The sequence below is a fragment of the Arachis ipaensis genome, chromosome B2 (assembly GCF_059453495.1).
Source record: "Arachis ipaensis isolate K30076 ecotype BB chromosome B2, ASM5945349v1, whole genome shotgun sequence".
NCBI classification, from domain to species: domain Eukaryota; kingdom Viridiplantae; phylum Streptophyta; class Magnoliopsida; order Fabales; family Fabaceae; genus Arachis; species Arachis ipaensis.
The window spans coordinates 65,035,246-65,060,473 of NC_142437.1; the positions used below are offsets into that span (position 1 = coordinate 65,035,246).

The 25,228-nt window shown below is 32.6% G+C and overlaps 1 protein-coding gene and 1 long non-coding RNA gene across 2 annotated transcripts; one reads left to right on the forward strand and one right to left on the reverse strand.

The window, feature by feature from the left end:
• LOC107625345 (cytochrome P450 CYP82D47) lies at nt 1-19,847 on the reverse strand. The gene is made up of 3 exons (XM_088506306.1): nt 19,252-19,847; nt 1,402-1,821; nt 1-781 (listed from the first exon to the last, which is right to left on the reverse strand). Exons 1-3 carry the CDS (start codon nt 19,807-19,809, stop codon nt 146-148), a joined length of 1,614 nt encoding a protein of 537 aa, XP_088362432.1. The 5' UTR covers nt 19,810-19,847; the 3' UTR covers nt 1-145.
• LOC107625346 (uncharacterized) lies at nt 14,543-18,313 on the forward strand. The gene is made up of 2 exons (XR_001617215.3): nt 14,543-15,051; nt 18,100-18,313. It is a non-coding gene; the product is annotated as an uncharacterized LOC107625346 (long non-coding RNA).
• Nucleotides 19,848-25,228: the final 5,381 nt, after the last annotated feature.

A 25,228-nucleotide genomic window follows, 5' to 3' on the forward strand; every position in this document is an offset into this window, starting at 1 on the left:
TTTCATCATAAAGATTTAGTGGAACTTCTTATTACCCAAAGTTGAAGTATTTATTAGAAGCAGTGAATAGAACACAATCCTACAATATTACTGCTTCACAAACACTTATAATCTGTCGTATAAGGTTATTATCATGCACTACCTTTTAGTTTTTACCATAATAAAGTGGAGCGAAGAGACGCGGAGTAAGAATAACATGGAGTGGAGAAGCTTTGACGCTGGTTAGCCCAACCTCTTCAACCATATCTACTGGCTTTCCATCAACAGTAACAATATCAAACCCATGTAACAAATTAGCAAGCATTAGTTGCATCATTTGAAGGCCAAATGGGATCCCAGGACACATTCTTCTACCAGCACCGAACGGAATGAATTCAAAATTATGGCCCTTAAAGTCGATATCCTTATGTTCCTTAAGAAATCTCTCTGGTCGAAATTCCAAAGGATCATCGTATATTGTAGGATCACGATGAATCTTTGATATGTTAGTCAAGAGGCGTGTACCAGCAGGGATATGATAACCACCAATATTGCAATCTTCCATGGACTCATGTGGAGCACCTAGTGGTACTGCAGGGTACAAGCGCATTGTTTCTTTGATGACGGCTTGGAGATATACCAAGCTGTTCAAGTCTGATTCCTCTACTGCCATTTTTTTCCTCCCAATTTGTGAGTCCAATTCGTCTCTCACTTTGTTTAGAACATTTCGATTGTTGAGAAGTAACGAGAGAGCCCAAGTTACAGTTCCGGTAGTAGTGTCTGTTCCACCTATAATCATGGCCTGAAGATATACACACATAGAGAAGGGTGAAAAAAATGTAATTATATTTTTGAACGATTTTACTAGGAGAGAAAATGCATTAAGGAGGAAAAGATTAAAAACAAATGTGATGACATGATGTACGTGTGTTATATCCTCACCTATATGATTTTGGCGAGTTTCAAATTAAAGTGAAGAAAGATACTCATTAATGCGATACAATTTCTTTAAATTTCCCAAGTGGTTTCACTTTAAGAAGATTATGTTTTTCACTCTTGTTTTAGCTCCTCGTTCAACAATAGACAAAATAAAATAATCTTCTATTTTTCATTTGAAACAACACTATAGAATTTAGAAGTTTTATTCAATTCTAAGATTATTCAAATAAAATAAAAAGAGGTTAATATTCAATTCCTCTCCTCTTAGCCACTAATATCCATTAAAATATATGTTATTTTTACAAAAAAAAAATATATTTTATAAATAAAAAATATCATTTAAATGTTTCATAAAAAAAGAGAATGTATATTTTTATCAACTATTTAACTTTTTCTTAGTCTCAGTACTAATATTGGAAATATATATATATATATATATATATATATATATATATATATATATATATATATACACATACATACCAGGCATGTGGTTTTGATTATAGTATCAGGATCACGACCATCAAATTCTTCATCAACGGTAGACAAAAGCGTGTCCATGAAATCATCATGGTGATGATCTTTTTGTTTTCCTACGCCATAAAGCCTCTTCCATTTGTGTTCGTCAAGCCAAATTCGAACGAAGTAGTCCAACTCATCTCTGGTTCGCTTCATTGCCTTCTCTTTCCCATCTAAATCTAACCATCTCAAATATGGCATCGCATCTGAAATCGAGAATGACCCACTCAGCTCGAAAAGCTCTCTAACTGCTTTCCAAAGCCGTACGTTCTCCTCGTTGCCGCCGCAGTCGCTTCCCACCACAACACCAAAACGTTTCCCCACCACTATTCGAAACATGATGTTCAAGGTTATATCCCCTATCCATTTCTTCATCTCGGTAACCTGTTGTTGGTACACAAATAATACTAGCTTGTTAGTATTTGCCATAAAGCTTTTCTATGCTTTGCTTGTTGGATCAGGAACATGAAATTTTGGCTGATGACAAATGAGAACAAAATTTAAAAAAATTAAACAAAAATTGTTAACATAAATGAGATGTATAGAATTGGTTAAAAAATGTATTGTATCTATTGGAATTTGTATTTAAAGAACTCAACATTACATGTGTAGTTTGTATTTAAATAATCATTTATAACATAAAAGATTTAGGCACTCACAAAATTAATTATTAAAAATTAAATTAATGAAACAGCCATGAAATGAATTCTATTCAACAAAAATTCTCCAATCGGTAAATTTAAAGTTAATTCCGTTAAACTTTCTTTAAAATTCTTAGAGTAAAGTAGTAAACTATAATTTTTACCCACAAAAGTTGAAAACGCTGACATATCTACCCATAGAAAAAGGAAATTACCATTTGTACTCATGAAATATGGATTTCGCATAACAAAATTATCCAAACACTAAAAAATTACCTAAAATTTCTAAATTACCCTTATTTTCACCACCATACCACCTCCTTTACCCAATCACCTTTCTAACACTAACCCTCTTCACCTAACCACCACCCCTCTTTTCCTTTCTAATCTCAAATCCCACCACCCCCCTTCACCCAGCCACCACTTCCTTTTCCTCCAAAACCCACACACGGAGACATTACACACACACCCCCACCCGAAAAAAAAGAAGAGAAGAAGAGGGGGAGGGAGACCGCACTGGCAACGTGGGGACTCGCTGCCGCTATCGCATCATCGTCGCCGTTGTTAAGGGAGTCCGAAGAGAAGATGCGAGGGGGAGCTGTCGCCGCCGTCGTGCCCTGCTGCTGCCGGCTCCGTCACGTCTGTCGCCGCCATTGATTGAGTCTGTCGCTGTCGTTGTCGCTGGTCTGGAAGGAAGAGAGCGCGCAAGAGATCGGAGAAGGAGGAGAGGGCAATGACGCCAGTGGGTGTCACTGCCACCATCGTCGTCGACGCTGTTTAGTGAGGGAGGAAGAATCGTTGTTTTTCTTTGCTTTTTCTATTGTTGTTGTTGTTGTTGCTGCTGCTGCTGCTGCTTTATGTGAAGAAGATGATGATGGAGATATAGTGGTGGTGGTGGTGATGGTAGTGATAAAGGAGATGAGATGGTGGTGGGATTTGAGATTAAAAAGGAAAAGGGGAATGGTGGCTGGGTGAAGAGGGTTAGAATTAGAAAGGTGATTGGGTGAAGGAGGTGGTGTGGTGGTAAAGATAAGGGTAATTTAGAAATTTTAGGTAATTTTTTAGTATTTAGATAATTTTGTTATTCGAAATCCATATTTCATGAGTACAAATAGTAATTTTCTTTTTTTATGGGTAAATGTGTCAGTATTTTCAACTTTCATGAGTAAAAATAGTAGTTTACTCAAATTCTTAAATTAACCTCTTTTATCTACTTCTTCTACTCATCTCATTCCTTCAACTTCTTCCACCACCATTACCCATTAACTCTTTATTTTTTCAATTGCAATTTTTAAATTATGTTGTTCAGAATTTCACTTTTCTTTTTTTAAATTCAATTTAAGTAGGAAAGATCGAGAAGTTGACTATCACGAGCCCCCATTCTCCATTCACACCCATACCCACACGGCCACACCCACACCGACATTCTTTTAGGAATAGAATTAAATACAATCCTCACCATTAATGTCACCATATCCACCGTTAGTTTCTTAAACTGTACATTCGCCCTTACTTGCCGCAAATCTTGGCAAATCACCGCAGACCAGACACAACTCTACCACGTTGTCTTCGGGATCGCACCCTTGTTAAAGCTTTGAAAGCAGAGGATAAACTACATTAAGCTATATTACAATGCGAGCGAGATGTTTGGTGTGGTATGGCTGGACAAGAAGATTAGCTCCGATTGGAGGGGAGAGCAGTTGCCACTGGTGAGAATCTCATGAGACACTTTGAAGTTCTCGCACAGGGACACCGTTCCGCGACCAGCATTATGTAAATTTTTAATTTTTAATGTTTAAAAATGGTTATTTTTAATTTGTCCTTCTTTTCCATCAAAAGTTGTTTAAAACAAGTTTAATTTTGTTTTGTCTTCATATTCATAATTTTGTTTTACTATTTTTTTTCTCTCATTACCACTCCTAATTCCCCCACTATAATTTGTCTCTTGTCCTTATCTATCTTCTGGTAGTAACTCTAATTTTTAAAATTTATTATATTAATCTTTCACATTTAATCTTAAATTTAAAGAGCGAGCATTAAAATATATTTTTAATATTTAAAAAATTAACTATTGTAATTATGTTTGATTAATCTAAAAATTAATTATTTTTTTAACAAAATAATGTTTCTATATATAAAAATATAATTATTTATTTTAAAAATTTTAATAATATTTATTTTTAATAAAAGACCACTTTTACTTGACATAGCTAAGCGCTGTTAAAAAAATAATTATAAAGGCAAGTATTACTGTATTAGATAGATAGCTTCTGTACTTTGTTTGTTTTGTTTGTTTTTTTTTTTTTTTGAAGGTGCTTCTGTGCCTTGTTTGACACGTCTTCTTATTTTTCTCCATTTGTGCAGGGTCAGGTGGCCAGGCTCACATCTTGGCAGAACCCGGCCAACACACGAAGGACATGATGGAGTAGAAACGTCAGCTCCGAAAATTAGCAACGCAGACCCAAGCTCTTTAAATAGAGCTCCTCCTCCGCCAAAATGCAAAGACCGAGTGAATTTGAGAGAGAAACTGAAGTGAAGAAGAAGAAGACTAGCTCCTCCTCCGCCAAAATGCAAAGACCGAGTGAATTTGAGAGAGAAACTGAAGTGAAGAAGAAGAAAACTGTGTGTTTGGATTGTGATTTGTTAAAGTGAGGTTTAAATAAAAGTGATTTTATAGAATTAATTTTGAGTATAAATAAATTTGTGTCAATGTAATTTATGTTTGATAACTCTATACTAAAATTGATTTTGATAAAATAAATATTGTTTGGATAATATTAATTAAAATCACTTTTAGATAAATAATTACTAAAAAGGATATGATATTAAATTATAATGTTATTTTTTTATATATGTTTAATTTTTTTTATACTTTTTTTATATGTTTTTATATAGTATATTTTTAGTACTTTTTTTTAGTATGCTATAATTTTTTACCATTATTATTATTTATGGTTAATTTTTTCATTTCATTTATTTTACCCAATGGGATCAATAGATTATATTATAAAAAGATAATAATAAATATAATGTACCAAAATTACCATTATAAAAATATATAATGTCAAATAAAAAATTAATAAAAAATATAAATAATAAATAATAAAAAAACTCATATAAAAAGAAATAATAACAATTCTATAAATAATATAATAATATGTATAAAGGATAAAGATAGTAAAATAAATAAATATTAAATATTAATGGCCAAAAGCTAGTAATTGTTACTTTTTGTAAACGTGATTTTGAGACTAAAATCACTTTTGCGTTTATAGAGAGAAAACTTAGCCAAACCAAAAATTGAAGCTTTTAAAAAACTGTAAGGTGCTTTTTCTCTTCTAACGTGGTTTTCAAACACACCCTAAGAGAGTTAGATTAGTAGTATTAGTAGCATAACGTATTTTAAAATAAAAGGAGTGATTATATAAAAAAAATATATGAATATCATTAATAAAAAATAGCACGTAAGTATACTGCATCCAAAAAATATATTATTAATTATTTGAATTATATGTAAGTTGATAAATTTTATTTTTTTATGTATTTAAATTTTTTTAATTTTATTATTGTTTGTATCATATGAAAATATAGCATTGTTATTTTAATATTTTTTAATTTATTAATTTTTGAATAATATTTTTATTTGTCCAGTATAATCATGTTTTATTTTATATAAATATGAATATATAATTTTTTTGAATTTTTTGTTATAATGGAATTATTTTTCTGTACATTTAATAAATAATTTAAATTTTACTAAATAAATAAATATTTATTTATTAATAAATATTATAATAAATATGTGAATATTTATAAAATATTTTATTATTAAATATTGCAAAAAATATTTTAATAAATAAATATGATTAAATATTTTATTTATTTTTGAAAATAAATATTATTTAGATTTATTTATTTTCAAAAATAAATATTTTAGTTATTTATAATATTTAAACAAATAAATATTTTTTATTTATGATTAGAAATAACAATATTTATATTGATGTAAATTAGTATTATAAATATTTATTTGTAGTAATTTTTATTTATTTAAACTAATTGATATATTTAATGAATAAATATATTTTTTGTTGAACTAGCCTAACAGGGATCTGTTGGTTTGTAATAAATTGGATCATCGCAGACGTGAAATTCGATGGTCGAAAACTACTTGCACTCAACGGGATTTTACCATGTTTCTAGGATTGGAGTGATAAGAAGATATCACCTCTTATTAGGTGTTCTGGTGGAAAGGTGGAGGCTGAAAACTCATACCTTTGTATTGCCGATGGGTGAGCCTACTGTGAGCGGTTGGACAGTAGCGAATTCCTATAGGGCCAGAGCATTGCGATATTCGGCCACGAATCTGTTGTTAGTACTTCTTCGAAATCTTATATAAAGTTGGGTTGGGTTTGCTGTATCAGAGACGTAGAGCCATTGGACATTGAGAAGTCTATTCAGAGATACGTCAGATGCCAGATTTTCTGTTTGTTGGGTTCGACCCTATTCACGGATAAGTCGATCGCATATGCCCACGCGAAATATCTTCCGTTGCTTCGCGATTTTGAGAGGATCCATACTTATAGTTGGGGTCAACATGTCTCGCGCAGATACGTGTTCAAGATGGTATTTTCGTCACTTTAGAGCTAAAGGGCAGAATGATAATCTCGTCACATTCAAAGATTTGAATACTAGAAGAATTATACCATGTCGGTCTTGGACATCAAGAAGACCAAAAATCCGTCTCAAAAACAGTGGTGCTGAAATGACGACAACTTATAAGGTCCATTGGACTAAGTCAGGACAGAAGGAAGCCCAATAATGCTTTTCAAATTCAGTGGGAGGCTTAAATTATTATTAATTTTCAAGTCTTTTAGACATTTATTTTAATTTGTTTTGCTGTTAGAGTTTGTTTGAAGATTTGATTTACTTCTGATTTGCTTAGTAGTATTTTTAGGGATTTTAAATTTAAATCAAATCTGATTTAATCTAATAAGATCAAATCTGATTTAAATTAGTTATAATATCTTTTGGATTTTAAAATTTAAATCAAATATGATTTAATCTAATAAGATCAAATCTGATTTAAATTAGTTATCTTATCTTTCAGCTAGTTTGTTAGATGTCTATTTAAACACCTTTGGTGAGACAATTTACCGAAATTTTGATGAATAAATTTTTCAGTTTCTTTATGCATATTTTTTTTAGTATGATTAAGTGTGGTGAGTGATTTGCTTTGCTTGTTGCATGAAGAAGATTGAAGGGTCCAACACTAAGATGATTCTGTGTGCTATTCTCTTTCAATTTTCATCCTTCTGATCTAGGTTGTTAAGGACAGGTTCTTTGAAGGTCTAGTAGGGAATCCCTTTCGGTGACCTAGGTTGTTAAGAACAAGTTTCTTAAAGGTCTAGTAGAAAAAAAAAACCTTATCTATCCCTTTATTTTTCTCTTTAATTTCTGTAAATTTACTTCAGAGTAAAAAAAATGAAATTTCTTATTTAGTTTTGTGTTTCTGTAATTATTATATCTTAAGGTCAAGGTCTAAAAAAATGTAAAAAAAAAAGACGTCAAAAAAATTAAAAAAAGAAAAAAAATTCATCTTTAAATTTTGGTTTTGCAATTACGTTAGCGTCTTCTACACAAACAAAAAATCATCAATTTTTTTAGCTTTGTTTTAGCTTTCCAAATTTCTTTTGGGTTCCAATTAGGATTCAATTTTTTTAGTTTCTGTCATCTTAGTATCACTTATTGTTTTTCTTCCTTTGTCACATACTTTGGTTGTCTTTTTGTCAAGTTGAACGTCTTTATCATTCTTCAGATTATCTTAGTTTGGTGTCTCAATTCCTCATTTTCTGAATTACAACTTTTTGAAGCAATCCAAGAGCGAAAAAAAGGCAAGAGTGGTGAGCTCAATAGAGGATAAAAGTCACATATTGAGTGTAAATACAAATGTCCTACTCCGAATGATACACGTGAAAAGAGTGTTGTGAGGTCTTTTCTTTCATAGATTCTTCAGTGATTGCTAATGACAAAGCGACCCCCAATCCACAAATGACTTTCCGCTTCAACGCAATCACTAGCATACTAGAAAGGATTGGAGAGCTTCTTGAGGACATGGCTTCAAGAATTAATTCTTTATCCACTAGCTGACAAGCGTGGTCTCGAGAATTTATTTATAATCAATCTAAGGAGTCTAAGGTAGAGACTTCATCCAGATCTCGGCGTCATAGACAACCAGAAGATGTTGATAGTAACCTCAATGCTATCAAAATATGCATATCAGAATTTAAAGGCAGATCCTGGCATCATAGACAACCATGGAGGATTTAGTCAATGTTGTGATTGAGTTGGAGCAGATGAAGAAGAATATTATGGATCGACATAAGAAGATGAGTTTTCCTAAGCGTATCTCATATTTTTCATCCAAGCCAGTGATGAAAGAATTTTTTGAGTATGCTATAGAGGGTGATGTGTGCTTGGAGGATTTAAAAGTGCAGAATTTCTCAAGTGGGTCCTTGGAATGTGAGAAATTTACAAATCAAGAGAGAAAAGAAACAGAGAAAAAGAGTGGGTGTTTGAGTGAAAATTATCAATGTTTAATTGAAAGCGAGAGTTTTGAGAGAAAAGATGATAATAGTGAAGAGAGGAGTGAATGAGCGACAAAGAAACTGAGAGCAATAAACATACTTGTGAGAGAGATATAGAAAGTTCTAGCTTAGACAAGAGTACATTAGTATCATTGAATTCCAAAAAGTCCTTAATTTTTCAAGGTTTTGCAGATTCACTGATCAATTATGGAGTCATTAATATGGATGAAAAGGAAGAAAGACAACTAATTGCACACTTTGGACAAGATGGTGAAAGTATGGTTAGAAAGATTGAACATGCACACATGAGAGACATAGCCATAATTCAGTGGGTAGAGAAGAGCCATCAAACCATGGTATTTAAACCCAGAGATTGGGTTTGGATTCCTTGGAGGGAAAAAGAGCTTCTCATTCAAGATTCGAGGACAAATCTTTTTGAAGAGGGAGATGATGATACGTGTTCATGAGGGTATTTTTATCATTTTAGAGTTAAGAAGCAGAATGGTAATCTCGCCAAATTCAAGAACCTGAATACTATAATAATTATACCATGCCAGTCTTGGACATTAAGAAGACCAAGAATCTATCTCAAAAACAGTGGTGCTGAAATGACGACAACTCATAAGGTCCATTGGGCTAAGTCAGCACAGAAAGAAGCACAATAATGCTTCTCAAATTCAGTGGGAGGCTTAAATTATTATTAATTTTTGAATTTTTTAGACATTTATTTAATTTGTTTTGCTGTTAGAGTTTGTTGGAAGATTTGATTTATTTCTGATTTGCTTAGTAGTATTTTTAGGAATTTTAAATTTAAATCAAATCTGATCTAATCTAATAAGATCAAATCTGATTTAAATTAGTTATCATATCTTTAGGATTTTAAAATTTAAATCAAATATGGTCTAATCTAATAAAGTTAAATCTGATTTAAATTAGTCATCTCATTTTTAGGAGATTTAAATTAAGTTATCTTATCTTATAGCTAGTTTGTTAGGGGCCTATTTAAACCCTTTGGTGAGACAATTTACAGAACTTTTGATGAATAAAATTTTCAGTTGTTTTATGCACGTTTTTTTTAGTGTGATTAAGTGAGGTGAGTGATTTGCTTCGCTTGTTGCATGAAGAAGATTGAAGGGTCCAACACTAAGATGATTCTGTGTGCTAGTCTCTTTCAATTTTCATCCCCCTGATCTAGGTTGTCAAAGGCAGGCTTTTTGAAGGTCTAGTAGGGAATCTCTACCAGTGACCTAGGTTGCTAAGAACATATTTTTTTAGAGGTGTAGTAGGAAAAAAAAATCTTACCTATCCTTTTATGTTTTTGCTGTCTTTGGGGTGTGCCAATATTCTTTTGTTTTTGTGTCATTCTTTTCTTAGTCCCTTCCAACCTTTCCATTGAGATTTTAATGCTTTGAATTTATTAAACCCGAATAACTTCTTATCAGCACATCTTTATAGGGTACTATGCCGTGCATCACGGTATGATACAAAGGAGATGGATGGCCTTTTTAATCTGTTGTTTGTTTGGGCATGGGAGCGACTGTCGTGTGTTGCACCCGTACCGAGACAGTATCTTCTACTGACTGAGATACCAATTACCATGAGGTAACAGTTCCTATTTTAGTTGTGCATTATATTGACGATACATATTTGATTGACGGTACCTTTTTTTAATTTTTTTAACAAACCATGTTTTAGGTGGAGTCATTCCGCATGGAGCATAGCGTGGTTATCGAAGACCCCAGTGATATTTTGGGGGAGCACTCAACACACTCTCCACGTGTTGCTTCATCAATAAACCAGACTGAGACACGTGGCAACACGCCCCTCTACGTGCTGACTCAACATGCCCTCCGGTATTACTTCAGCAACCAACTAGACTGAGACACGTGCAACATGTCCCCACATGTTGATTTAGCACGCCTCGCCACGTGTTACATCACCAAGCAACAGACTGAAACATGCAGCAGCGAGCCCCCACGTATCACGGTAGCACGCACCCCACGTGCTAGCAACACACCCCCTTCATGTTATAACTTTTCTCTAACACGTCCATTAATTTGTAAATACACTAACTGCACCAATTTCTAACTAAAACACCAATGATATTTCTATTTTATAAAAAATTTGCCACCTTTCTCATAATTAGATTTGTATGTACCATCTAAATCACCAATAATATTTCTATTTTATAAAAAATTAGCCACCTTTCTCATAATTAGATTTGTATGTACCATCTAGCATCATAATGAATTATTTTTCTAATGCTCTGCTTGTATGTTAAAGTTTGCGAGAGATAAAAACAATACATTATATTATTAATTCAATTTTTAATTTATATTATTATTAATATATAAAATACATAAATGATATAGTTAGTACGAAATTGTTTAAATTAATTTTTTAATCAAATTATGAAATAAAATAGTCAATTAAATTTAAATACGACAATGTTTTCACAACTTTTTAACTAATTTTTTATTAAACAAATACTATTGTCGTTATTAAAAATATTGATTTCAAAATTAGAATTTAGAATTTTATATTCTAAATTACTATTAATTGTTTCGTCCCCTAGTTTATATATAGTAAAAAATTTTTCAGAAAAATTAGCGTAAAAATAATTTTTATTATAAAATTACTTTTCAATTTCTTTTAGAGATTAAAATTAAAATTTTATAATTTAAGATTATTATTTAGAATTTAAAATATTAATAGAATTTATTTGAATATAAAATTTAAAATTTAAAATCATGAGTAATGATAAAGGAAAAAATTATAGTGTGTTAAGGAGGAAAAAAAAAGAAAAAAAGTATGATAAATATAAAAATAAAAAATTTGTTAAGTAATTAATTAGGGATGCAGTTAATTGCAGTAATTAGTAAAAAAAAGAGTTTGTTAATGAAAAAAAAGTACTTTAACTCAAGAGTTACATTAATTTTATTTTTACTTTTACTCATAGTAAAAAAAATAAAAAAAATATTTTAAATGGAACAAAAATAAACAACCAAAATTATTATAAAAGTTTATCCAAAACTCTTTCAATTATAGTAAAGAAGAACGTATTGCTTTCGGATATAGAAACATCCAAAATCTAACAAAAGAGAGATATCCAAAATCGTTTTAAAAAAATTCAAAATCTAATAGAATGAGACATTTAAAATTATTGAAAAAAATCAAAAAATAAAAAATAAAACATCTAAAACTATTAAAAAAATCATCTAAAATCTAAAAAAAAAGAAACATCCAAAACATAAGAAAAAAAATTCCGAAACACATAACAAAAAAAGCTTCCAAAAACACATAACACATACGAAACTTATAAGAAAGAAACTTTTAAAATTAGTAAAAAGAAACATCCAAAACTTAAGAGGAGGAAAAGGGGTTCGGAGAGAGTTAAACCCAAAATGGTTCTGAAATTGGCGTTTATTCACAAAAATCGTTCCTGAAATTTCAATTGCATTAATTACGTCACCATGTTAGTCTCTGACTCATTTTTCATTAACGGCGTGATGATATGGCTTGATAACGTGAACTAGTAATGACATGCGTCACTATGGTTTGACCATGTGTAATTGTGTGATAAAGTGTCACAATGCTGACGTGGACAGTTGTGCAACGTGTCACAATACTATTTGAACACATGTTAATTTGTGTCACGTGTTGTAACTGTATTCATCCACGTGTCGTCCGCTATGTCATTATTGTAGATGTACTAAATTAGTCGCTCACTTGTATTAAGTGACTCATTTTAGTCTCTAAAATCGAATGTTGTGCACCAAACTAGTCCCTTTACTAATTTTTTCTTCTTTTTCTTATAAATTGATCAAAATTCTCAATATCTTTAAATGTATTAATTTTAATTCTATTTTTCACACGTTTAAATACAAGTGCTTTTATAAAATATTTTTTTTCTTGCAAGTACCCCTAACCGTCGTCTTGGAATAGACGTGAAGGCATTTCAAGCACCCTCATTACTATCTCTAACCTCTTTCGTCTAGGCTAGACGAAAGAAGTCAGAGATGGTAGTGAGGGTACTTGAAGTGTCTTAGTCTATAGCCCATTTACACACAATTAAAAATGTATATTCCATAAGAACAAAAAAAAATGTGTTTTTGAATGAAAAAATATGTCTAATCAATCATATAATTCTTTTTTTTTTATAATAACATACTTATATATACAAAAATTATCAATGTTAAATTATTATAGAAAAATTATATAATTAAAACTAAAATCTTAAAAATTTATGTAAAAGCCTTTGTATTTAAACGATATGTGAAAAAAATAGGATTGAAATTAGTGCATCCAAAGATGTTGAGAATTTTAAATTTAAAAAATGAAAAAAATTGGTAAAAGGACTAGTTTGGTGCACAACATTCAATTGTAGGGATTAAAATGAGTCACTTAATGCAAAGAGAAGGACTAATTTGGTGCAACTATCTACAATGATGACATAGTGGATGACACGTGGACAAATATGTTGTGACACGTGGCACAAATTGACACATGGTCAAATAGCATTGTGACACGTATTACAACCGTCCACGTCAGCATGCCATGTGTCACTGGTCAACACATTCATATCATTACACGTGACCAAACTATGGAGTGACACATGTCATTAACAATCCACGTTATCATGTCATGTCATCACGCCGCTAATGAAAAATAGGTCAAGGACTAACGTAGTGCACTTTTGTCAGTTTCAGAGACGTAATTAGTGCAATTGGAATTTTAGAGATAATTTTGGTGCACGACGCTAATTTCAGAAATTATTTTGAAATTCAGAGAAGGAGGACACTGCATCACTGGACGACAAGTTGCAAAGAAAGGCGTTGTGACATGAGGAATATAACTGTCTGGGAAGGCACACACGTCGTAGTTGAGAGGGTTCCGAAAGGGAGGGTGTGGCGTTGCGGGACTTGGTGTTGCATGAAAAGATGCGGCATCGCAGCGATCAGGATTGGAGAGGGAGGGGCACAGTGCCGCCAAGAGAAGAGTTGGGGTAGGACGTGGCGACATGCGAGGTGCGATGAATTTTGAGGGCGCTCGAGAAAAATTGTAGAAGAAGATCGCAGCGGCAGAAAAAAATTAGTAGGAGAGATCGAACTTAGGAGTTCAGATGGCACTACAACATTTTGGGTCTATGGCCACGGTTTTTTTTGTCACGGTTAAAAACCGTGACATAGACCCTCTATGATCACGGTTTTTTACCGTGACAAAAAAAAAGCTATGATCACGGTTTTCTAAAAAAAGGTGGCCTAAAAGGATCTATGGTCACGATTTTAGGGGTGACCTAAAGGGGTCTATGGTCACGGTTTTTTACAGTGACCAAAAAGGGTCTATGGTCACGGTTTTTACAAAAAGGGTGACCATAGGGTACCTCTGGTCACAGTTTTGGGGGGTGACCTAAAGTGGTCTATGGTTACGGTTTTGGGGGATGGCCTAAAAGAGTCTATGGTCACGGTTTTAGGGGTGACCTAAAGGGGTCTATGGCCACGATTTTTTACGGTGACAAAAAAGGGTCTATGGTCACGATTTTTCAAAAAAGGGTGACCTAAAGTGGTCTTTGGCCACGGTTTTGGGGGTGACCTAAAGTAGTTTATGGTCACGGTTTTGGTGGGTGGCCTAAAAGGGTCTATGGTCACGATTTTAGGAGTGACCTAAAGGGGTCTATGGTCACGATTTTTTACAGTGACCAAAAAAGTTTATGGTCACGATTTTTCGAAAGGGTGATCTAAAAGGGTCTATGGTCATAGTTATTAGAGGTGGCCTAAAGTGGTCTATGATCACGTTTTTTTTTTTTTAATTCATTTTTTTAAATTATCCCTCCCTTTAAACGCCGTCGTTCCCACCCCCCCCCCCCCCCCAAAATCCCAAAATTTCCCCCTCCCTCCCAGCAAAATCCCCATTCCCTCCTAACTTAGAACAAAAAAAACCCCAATCACTTCGCGTTACAGCCCCATTCTCACCATTTTCCTTCGACCTCCTCCCAACCCCCTCCATCGTACGTCGTTTCCCTTCCTCCCAGCCCCTACCATTGTCGTTCACCTTCCTCCCATCCCCTGCTTCGTCACAGCCCCCAAGATCGATGAAAGCAGAAACCCTAGCGTCGCCGAGCTCCTCTGTCGCGTCTCACCGTGAGCTTCCTGTTACCGCGAGGAAGAAGAGTAGGTGTCGCGCTCCTTATTACAGAGATTTTGTTGTGAATGCGACGTTGATGTCTCAGGAAGGACTAAAGATTCAGGTGGGAGCGTCGCTGGCGCGAGGAGGAAGCGGGAACGCTATCGTGAATGGGATAGAGATCTTGAAGATAAGTAACTCTTTGATGGGTTGATTGTCATTGAGACAATCAAAGTGCTGCAGAACGACATTAAAAGTTACAGGTATAATGCGATTCCTGTTCCTTCATCATATTATTTTGGATTGGTTGTACCTTCCTTTGGTATTTGCTGTATGAAAAGAATGAAGATCTTATTTTTGCTGTACATTAAGGTTAAGCAGTTTTAATCAATGATGAGAAAAATGCTACCTAGAACCTATTTACAACTTTTGGTGAAATGAAAACAAAATTTATACATTATAAAAAAATTGTGTTGCCTTTTTAGAAATAATAAAAAAAAAGTCATGCTGGCTTTTAGACTGTGTTATATTTTGTATTTTGTATTTTTCACCAATTGATTTCATTTCTTATTGGTTTCTAGTTCTAGCATACTGTTAAAGCATAGAATATTTCACTTCAACAACTTCATTGTTCATAGGATCATTAAAAAAAATGAAGAAGTGGTATGGCAGGATTGTGATAGCATCATTGTTCATGTTGTTTATGGTTCTGCTCCTTAGATACAGTTTCATGAAATACTCTAACGGGACAACATATCTCACTTTAGTTTCTGTTTCTTTGAACAACAAAACTGATCCTATAAAGTGGATTGATCCTATGGTTTCACCTATTTTGTATATAGTAAAATATATATAGTAAAATATCGCTGTGCTTGTTTAGAATCCAATGATGCAAAACAGAAATTAACTGCATCAATTTATTCAAATCTAGATTCTCTTTCTAGTTTTGTGATTATGTGTTTATCCGATTGAATGTGCTTGTAAGTGTATTTTACTCTTAAGAAGAGAGTCCAGTTAGTGTTATTTGTGAATTTGAAGCTTTGAAAGAAAATTTATCACCAGAAGATTCATAATCATAATACTAAGTGCTGTTGGTTATCTATGTAGCCTTTTCTACATTTCTTTAACATTGAGTTACAATTTGAGCAAAGTATTACCTGAGGCAATGTGATGCTTCTTATTTGTAGATGGGAACTAAGTTGATGTTTTCTCTTTCTTGCATTATAAATAGATATTGAATCAGTAATTGAATTGCCGTGCTGCAAACTTGGTGAGGAAATTTTCTGTGATTGCTTGTTCATACATGCTGTAAAATTTTCTTTGTATTGTAGCATTCAATGATATTTTTACCTGTTGAACTTATAATCTCATGAATGAGAAAGTTAAATATTAAATATTAATTGAACTTGTAAAGTTTGATGCAGTTGTGTACTTGTGTCTTGTGCTGCTGCATTATATAGCTATAACTATTTCTCATACACCAATTTGTTAGACTTAGCGTCAGGGAATACTTTAAACACCAATTCTTATTAGGATTTAGCAGCCACAACTTTTTTCCTTTTCTTTCTATTTATTTATTTATTAATTTTTTTTTGTTTGTGTATTTTACTTACAATTCAAGCTTTTTTTCTATTTTATTTTTTCTCTCTTGTTATTAATCCTATGTTGCTATTTCATTGATTTACTTTTATGCTAAACTGGTTTATATGATGCTGCTGCATAGTATTATTGCTGCCTTATTCTTGTGTTGGCTGCTGCTACTTAATTTGTACCTTGAAGCAATGACTTTGCCATAAAGTTGAAATCTCAGTTCAGAAATAATAATGTTATATTATTGTAATTATAGTTAGTATATAATATAAACTAATTATTGTTTGATATAAACTAATTATCAACGAAGGTTGCGACAAGCTGTTTTGACTACACCTTGAATAGATACTCAAGAATTTTCCAAGACTATTACAAAGTGAAAGAAATACCAAGACCCATTCAAAATAATTAAATGGAAGATGCGTATTTTGAATTTTAAGTTCAAACCCCATTTTTGGGTCTCCTTTTTGACATGTTCACTTACTTTATGTTTCACCTTTTTAATGTATTAAACAATAATGCTTATGTCATTTTCTTCTATCTATTTTTATAAGTAACTTGATTAACCTTCTACTTGATTATCAATTATCATAACTCAGATCTTATTACATACTCTAATTAACCATAACCTCCTTTTAATGTCAAAATCAAGTGTATAAAAAAAATTATTTATTAATAAATTTAAATAAAAATTCAGGTACAGTTAATTTCGTATAAAACTTAAATTGAAAGACCAATTTTAAAGATTAATCCTCTTAATATTAGTTTTATTTTTTCATATATATAAAACTTAAATTTAAAGACCACAAATTCAAAAAGAAAACAAAGATAGGAAGATAAGTGTATCTAAATTTTTTTTATTAAAAATAGGGAGATTTAAACTCACAACTTCTTAAGTGAATATGAGAAAACTATATTATTTGGACTATAATTCATTGGCAAGTGTATCTAAGTTTATACTTGAACTATTTTATGCTAGACTCGTGCGTGCAATTTATGCTTTCGCTCAGGTAATGTACTGTTCTGTCTTACATGTTAGTGTATTAACTTTGCTATATCCTGGGTTTATCTGCTTCCCCAAATTGATTTGATTTGCTAAATATGTTGTAAGTAAGTACTGTTCGAAACCTCTAGTTAAATTAATAGTATGCTTTTGGTTGCTGTTTGATTAGGTTAGCTTAGTTGAATTAGGTGGTTAGGTACTCAATTGATTTTGTAGTGGATTTGGGTTTGAACTTTGATGTTTATTCTATCTGAAATTGGTTTTCCTGTGCTCGTAATGACTTGCCATGTTCTAATTTAGTTTCCTGCTGCTGCTTCATTGATCTGTCCTGTGCTAAATTAGTTTGTTTGGTGCTGTTGATTAGGTTTAAACTGTTATTGATCCTATGTTGTTGTTTCATTGTTTTACTTTTGTGCTAAACTGGTTTATATGATGCTACTGCATAGTATTATTACTGCCTTATTCTTGTGTTGGCTGCTACTGGAATGAACAAATTCTGAATTATTTGTGCAGTAGTGATAACTTTAATGAATTTTTGAGTCTAAGCTATCACTACTGCTGCATTCTTGCAATAGCTGCTGTTTGAAGTGAATGATGGTTGTGAATAATTCTTGAGTGTTGCTGTGGATGAATGTTTCTCTTCTTTTGCTGCATATGTATTGCATCATCAAAAGCATTTTTGCAAGATATCTAACATGTTTATTTCTTTTACGTGCAGGAAGACAAGATGTGATGAAGAAAATATGTTCCATACAAATATCACATGAGATGGGTCTTACCACCTTAGTTATGTAAATGTAATATTTTGATGTGTTATGTACTTTTTGAGGTATTACATGTAATTGAAAAAATTTTACTCTATTTTGATTTGTGTTGTTTAGACTAAAAATTAAACATATCTATCTTATAATGAAACTTTTATGATTTAGATTTCTTGAATTTCTTATTTTTAGATTTATTTTGTGATTATTATCATTTTGGGATGTGATTATAATTTAAAAAAATTGAATCTCATAAACAACAACAGGCTATAGTCACCGTTTTAAAAAACTGTGACCATAGAGGCTATGGCTACGGTGAAAAACCGTGACCATAGATAGGCTATGGTCACGGTTTTAAGGAGGGGTGACCATAGAGGCTATAACCACGGTGAAAAACCGTGACCATAGATAGGCTATGGTAACGGTTTTAAGGAGGGTGACCATAGAGTCTATGGCCACGGTGGAAAACCGTGATCATAGATATGGCTATGGTCACGGTTTTAGGTGGGGTGACCATAGAGTCTATGGCCACGGTGAAAACCGTGACCATAGATAGGGCTATGGTCACGGTTTTAAGGAAGGGTGACCATAGAGTCTATGGCCACGGTGAAAACCGTGACCATAGCCTTATCTATGGTCACGGTTTTAAGGAGGGGTGACCATAGATAAGGCTATGGTAACATTTTTTTACCGTGACTATAGATTAACCTATGGTCACGGTAAAAAAAACGTGGCCTAAAGTATCAGATTTTGAAAATTGAAACCGTGACCATAAAAACTGTGACTATAGACCTATGGCTACGAGAGAATAGGCCACGGTAAAAAACCGTGACCATAGGTCCAAAACCGTGACCATAGATCTGTGGTCACCCTTTTTACTAGCTACCGTGACCATAGGCTTTTTTTTTGTAGTGTGGATAACTGTGTTTCTAAATCTAACTTTACTTTTTAAAATTTTGAAAATAGATTTTTTTTTAAATTTTTGAAAAAATATTCAAATTGATTGTATATAGAATTGGTTAGTTATACTTTTTCTAAAAATAAAGAATAATTTTAAAAACAATGGCTAATAAATAGTTGGTTACTACCATGCAAATTTTCATTACTACCTTTTCCGAACAAGTTTTCTTCAATAACCACAAATCATAGCTCGCTTTCATTGCGATCTTCACCTCCGACTCCATGATATGCTTCAGTATCTCTGTCTGGTTGGTAGAGAGGATCCCCAAGGTGGCCAATTTACGCACATAGCGCCAATAGGCGCTGTAACGGCAGAACCCTATCATTGAAAAATTGTAACCCAACACCTCAAAGGCAATGCCTGTAGGCCTGCTAGCAAACGCCTTGTCGTTAATTGTGAAACACTCTTTGGCCATCTCCTTGCTGCTCACAACCAAAGTCTTGTGAACTCCGAGTCGTATGGCGAAAATTGGTCCGTACTTTTTGGCCATTTCGCCTAGCGTCACGTGAGGTGGTTGTGAGCCGCCAAAAAGGTGGAGGTGCCCTATTAAAGGCCATGCACCACCAGCCTCCAGTGGTGATTTGGATGGGCCTTTGCGATTTCTTGTTATGACAGATAGTGTGTAAAGAAATAGTAGAAGGGCGAGTATGGTGAACGTGGTTGATTGGAATGGGAGATTTTCAATAATCGATGGGTTCGAAGACATGTTTGGTTAAGTTGTTGGATAAGATATTAACTAATTGGGGCGACTATCTATATATAGTATTACGTGTTCACCATTATGTAATGAGCGCAAGATATTTTTCTTATTCTTCTTTGGGATTGATTTTTCGTATTTGGAGTGTAAAAAGTCAAACTTACTTTGTGGTTCAAGAGGAAAAAAAAGGATGTGTAATGAATACTTTTTAATTTCAGATCTATCCAATTTTTCTGAATAATTTATGCATTCATAGAATTAAACTTTGTACGTATATATAAATATGTAATATTACGGTCTTTTTAGGAAAACATAAAATAACCAACAATAAAAAAAAACTTTTGCTCATAAAAAGTTAAAAAATTATGAAAATATTAGAAATTGAAGTCAATAATATAGTTTTAATAAACAAATAAGTTGACTAATATTATTTTAAATACAAAATAAATACAAAGAAAAATATTAATCGCTCAGATTTCTTAAAAAATATATATATTTAAATGTTAAAAATTATATTAATTAATTAATTATTCACTGATTTATTATCGTGCATATTTCTCCACCTTACTAAATATCTGGCATGCGGAAGTTGTATTCTTGTCTAGACGGCGATACCTATCGCAAGGTGGCCTTCTAATCAATTCTCATTATTATAACTTGTTTGACATTATCTTAAAGGCACGTGCTAAAAAACATACGGAGTAGTGCATCGCGCCGTCACGTCAATTTTAGTGTTAGCCAGCTGTACTTACAGCCAATGGGGTTAGCTAGCTAGTGCCCTACCGGAGTACCAAGCTACCACCCATGTTCTATGTCTAATCCTAATTAAGTGTTTGGTTGCTTGTGTAACGATCCAATTATTGAGTATATGTTTGGATTACCTTTTATAAATAAAAATTTGTATAAAATTGATTTTATAAATTTGATTTTAATAAAAAATAAATTTGTATTAATATAATTTATTTGTAATTTTTATATTAAAATAAATTATAATAAAATTAATATTATTTAAATTATACTATTTAAAATTATTTTTAAATAAAAATTATGAAAAGAAATATTAATTTAAATAAAATATTATTTTATTATTTTAATTTAAATATTTATTTATTAAATTAAAATAACATTAAAAATTGACAAAATATATTTTAAGACATAAAAATATTAATAAATATTAAATTAAAAGATAAAATATTAATAAAATACATAAAAAATAATATCTTATACAAAATTAATAAATAAAAATATTATTATTTCTCCTGTATGTGATTAATAATTTGATCCTCCTTAATCGAGTTTCGAACATAGTCTATTTCTATAGAAGAGATAAATATTAGACATAAAGAACACTAAATGATAAAAAAAAAGTTTATATCAATTAAGAAACAGTAAGAAATAATAACATACATGAAAAATAAGAACATTAAAAAAATAATATAAAAAATATTTTTATATAAATAAAATAAATATAATAAAAAATAAAAATATAAAAGAGAGTACTATAAATTTTAGAGAAAGTGGAGGGGGTTAGTAGTTTTTATTAAAATCTGACTAGTACTTAACCAGTAAAATAAAAATGAGTAATTCTATACCATTAGATATAATCTCACACTATTAAAAATACTAATAATGACTACAAATTACAAATTTTACTAGCCCCTAATACTCTTCTAAATTTTATAATGTCAAACAAAAAGAAAATATTCTATAATTTTTTTAGTATTGTCAAAACTCTTTAATTTAGTATTATTTTGGACTATAAATTTTCATTATTTATAATCCTATTGTTACTTATAATTAGTTTTTTTTATTCATTTTGTTCTTTTTGATGTGATCATCATTCATATTATACAAAATTTTGATAATAAACATAGTATAGTATATAATAATTACAATTACAAATTTTATAAAGTCGAATAAAAAATAAAATTTTTTTATATAAAACAAAAATAGAGTTCATAAAAAAATAGAAAAAAAATCATACAAATAAAAAATAATAAAAAATTTAGTAAACCAACAACATATATCATATGAACAAAAAAATTATCATAAAAGATAAATAAAATTCATATGAATAAAACTAAATAAAAAATAAAAAATTTTATACACAACATAAATATAATACAATAAAAGATAGAAAAAAGAATTTATATAAACAAGAAATAATAAATATACCATAAAAATTAATAAAATATCCGAGAGATCAGAGCACTGAACAAAAAAGTCAACAACATTTATCATATGAATAAAATATAAAATAAAAATAAATAAAAAACGATATGAACAAAACCAAATAAAAATAAAAAAAACTTCATAAAAAATATACATATAAAAAATAGTATAGTAAATTATAAAAAAAATTCATATAAACTAAAAAGTAATATGAACTCTAAAAATATAACAAGGACACTAAAAAAATATTATAAAAAATATTTTTCATATAAATAAAAAAATACAATAAAAAAATATAAAAATCAAAATATAAAAAAGAGTACTAAAAGTAATAAAAAAATTAAAATATTTACCTTAATAGTGATGGAAACAAATTTAAAAGATCTTGATGAAAAAAAAATATTTCGGAACGAAGAATCACAAAGAACTATTGTGAAAGTAGATGGTTACTTGTATCTTTTTTATAGAAATAAAAATGAAGGATAGAGTTGGTAAGAAAGAAATAAATTTCTCAACGGTAACCAACTACCATAAACGTGAACGTAGAAACTACAACTTTTAGCTTCATTGAGTTCGGTGAAATCACTTCTGAGTTTAGAGGATAAAAAAGTTGCCAAACATAAAAATGAAGCGTTCAAGAGACTAAAGCGCGCTTCTCTCTTTCCCAACATAAATCCAAACATACCCTGATACGTTATGACTAATGTCAATAGTTAGGTGCTATTCATTGAGAAAACTTACCCTATAACATACATTGAAAATAAGGTTATTCCCATAGTAAAATTCTTACGTGTTATTTACTAGGTTTATTCTCAATTTTTATTACATGTATTTATCTATGGTGTTTATTTTGTACTACAAGAAAAAAGGCTTATGGCAGTGCTTTTTTCTTGTCACGCTTTAAAAGCGTGGCCAAAAGTGGTAAATGGCCACGCTTTTATGAGGGTGGCGATTGATTAGAGATTTGACCACGTTTTTTCTTGCCATGCTTAAAAAGCGTGGCGAAAAGGATCTACGGCCACGCTTGTATGAGGCTGACAAATTGATTAAAGATTTGGCCATGCTTTTTTTTGCCACACTTCAAAAGCGTGGCCATAGAGAGAAACAGGGACACTTTTAAAACGTGGCAAAAAGTTTATGATCTTGGCATCCCTAAAAAAGCGTGGCGAAAAGGTTCCCCAACAAGCTACAAAACTCATCAGACTCTTCTACTCTTCTCCCCTGACACTTACACTAATGCTTTGAAACCCTAACACTCAGACTCTGTTGTTCATCCCCAACTCAGATAGAGCTCATCGTCGGCGCTTGCACTCTCTCCTCTGCTGGCGCTCCCTCCGTCGTCTCCCCTAACCCGTCTCTGCTGGCGCTCGCATTCCCTGCGCTCACTACTCACGGTGTTGGTCAGCTAACGGAGGTCGCCTTTCCTTCCTCCGCGCCGCTATTCTCTGCCCTCCTCCCTCGTCATCTTGCTCAATCTTCCACCACCTTCGAAGTCCTCACTGCATGCATATGGCATTGTCATAAAGCTGCATTGCAATGGCAAAACCCTAACACCAAGAGGTTTGCTTGCTTTGCATAGTTAATGCACATTTTGACTGTGCCGTCGCCGCCGTTAGAAGAGCACTCAATCGTAACAAAGGCAACGACTGGCCTTCTGCTTTCGGCGCTCACCGAGCCCGCTATCTCTGCGCCATCGCTGCCAAGGTCGTCGAGAGAAAGGATCACCTTGCTAAGCTTGAATCCCTTGATTGCAGAAAACCACTCGATGAAGCTGCCTGGGACATGGTACTTCAATTCTGCTTCAATTTCAGATGATTCTCTCTGATTGTTACTGTAATTCTCTGATTCACGCTTGATTTTATGTTAGGATGATGTTGCTGGTTGCTTTGAGTTTTACGCTGACCTTGCCAAGAAACTCGACACTAAGCAGAAGGCACCCATTTGGTGCGCAGAAATTGTGATTACACTTTAATTATGTAAAATTCATCGCTCTTTCTTTCCCTGGTAATGGCGCCAAAAACATGATGCCAATACCATGGTTCACAACTTCGCACAACTAACCAGCAAGTGCACTGGGTCGTCCAAGTAATACCTTACGTGAGTAAGGGTCGAATCCCACGGAGATTGTTGGTATGAAGCAAGCTATGGTCACCTTGTAAATCTCAGTCAGGCGAATATAAAATAGTAATGGGGTTTTCGAATTTAAATAATAAAATAGAGATAGAAATACTTATGTAAATCATTGGTGAGAATTTCAGATAAGCGAATAGAGATGCTTTCGTTCCTCTGAACCTCTGCTTTCCTGCTATCTTCATCCAATCAGCCTTACTCCTTTCCATGGCTGGCTTTATGTGATACATCACCACTGTCAATGGCTACTTTCGGTCTTCTCTCGGGAAAATGATCCAAATGCCCTGTCACGGCACGGCTAATCGTCTGGAGGCATCACCCTTGTCAATGGTTTCATCCTATCCTCTCAGTGAAAATGGTCAACGCACCCTGTCACGGCACGGCTATTCATCTGTCGGTTCTCGATCATGCTGGAATAGGATTTACTATCCTTTTGCGTCTGTCACTACGCCCGGCAATCGCGAGTTTGAAGCTCGTCACAGTCATTCAATCATTGAATCCTACTCGGAATACCACAGACAAGGTTTAGACCTTCCGGATTCTCTTGAATGCCGCCATCATTCTAGCTTACACCACGAAGATTCTGATTAAGAGATCTAAGAGATACTCATTCAATCTAATGTAGAACGGGAGTGGTTGTCAGGCACGCGTTCATAGGGAATGATGATGATTGTCACGTTCATCACATTCAGGTTGAAGTGCGAATGAATATCTTAGAAGCGAAATAAGATGAATTGAATAGAAAACAGTAGTACTTTGCATTAATCTTTGAGGAACAGCAGAGCTCCACACCTTAATCTATGGAGTGTAGAAACTCTACCGTTGAAAATACATAAGTGAAAGGTCCAGGCATGGCCGAATGGCCAGACCCCCTGATCTAAGAACCAGGCGTCCAAAGATGATCAACAGATTCAAAGATGGTTCAAAAGATATCTAATACAATAGTGAAAGGTCCTATTTATAATAAACTAGTCACTAGGGTTTACAAAAATAAGTAATTGATGCATAAATCCACTTCCGGGGCCCACTTGGTGTGTGCTTGGGCTGAGCTTGAGTGTTGCACGTGTAGAGGTCCTTCTTGGAGTTGAACGCCAGCTTTTGTGCCAGTTTGGGCGTTCAACTCTGG

What these genes read in the sequence shown, in the direction of transcription:
- LOC107625345 (XM_088506306.1), bottom strand. Translation starts at nt 19,809, where the DNA reads ATGTCTTCGAACCCATCGATTATTGAAAATCTCCCATTCCAATCAACC. An exon ending in AGAAAACTTGTTCGGAAAAG is followed by an intron (nt 1,822 to 19,251) that starts GTAGTAATGAAA and finishes TACCAACAACAG; the next exon opens with GTTACCGAGATGAAGAAATG. An exon ending in TAATCAAAACCACATGCCTG is followed by an intron (nt 782 to 1,401) that starts GTATGTATGTGT and finishes GTATATCTTCAG; the next exon opens with GCCATGATTATAGGTGGAAC.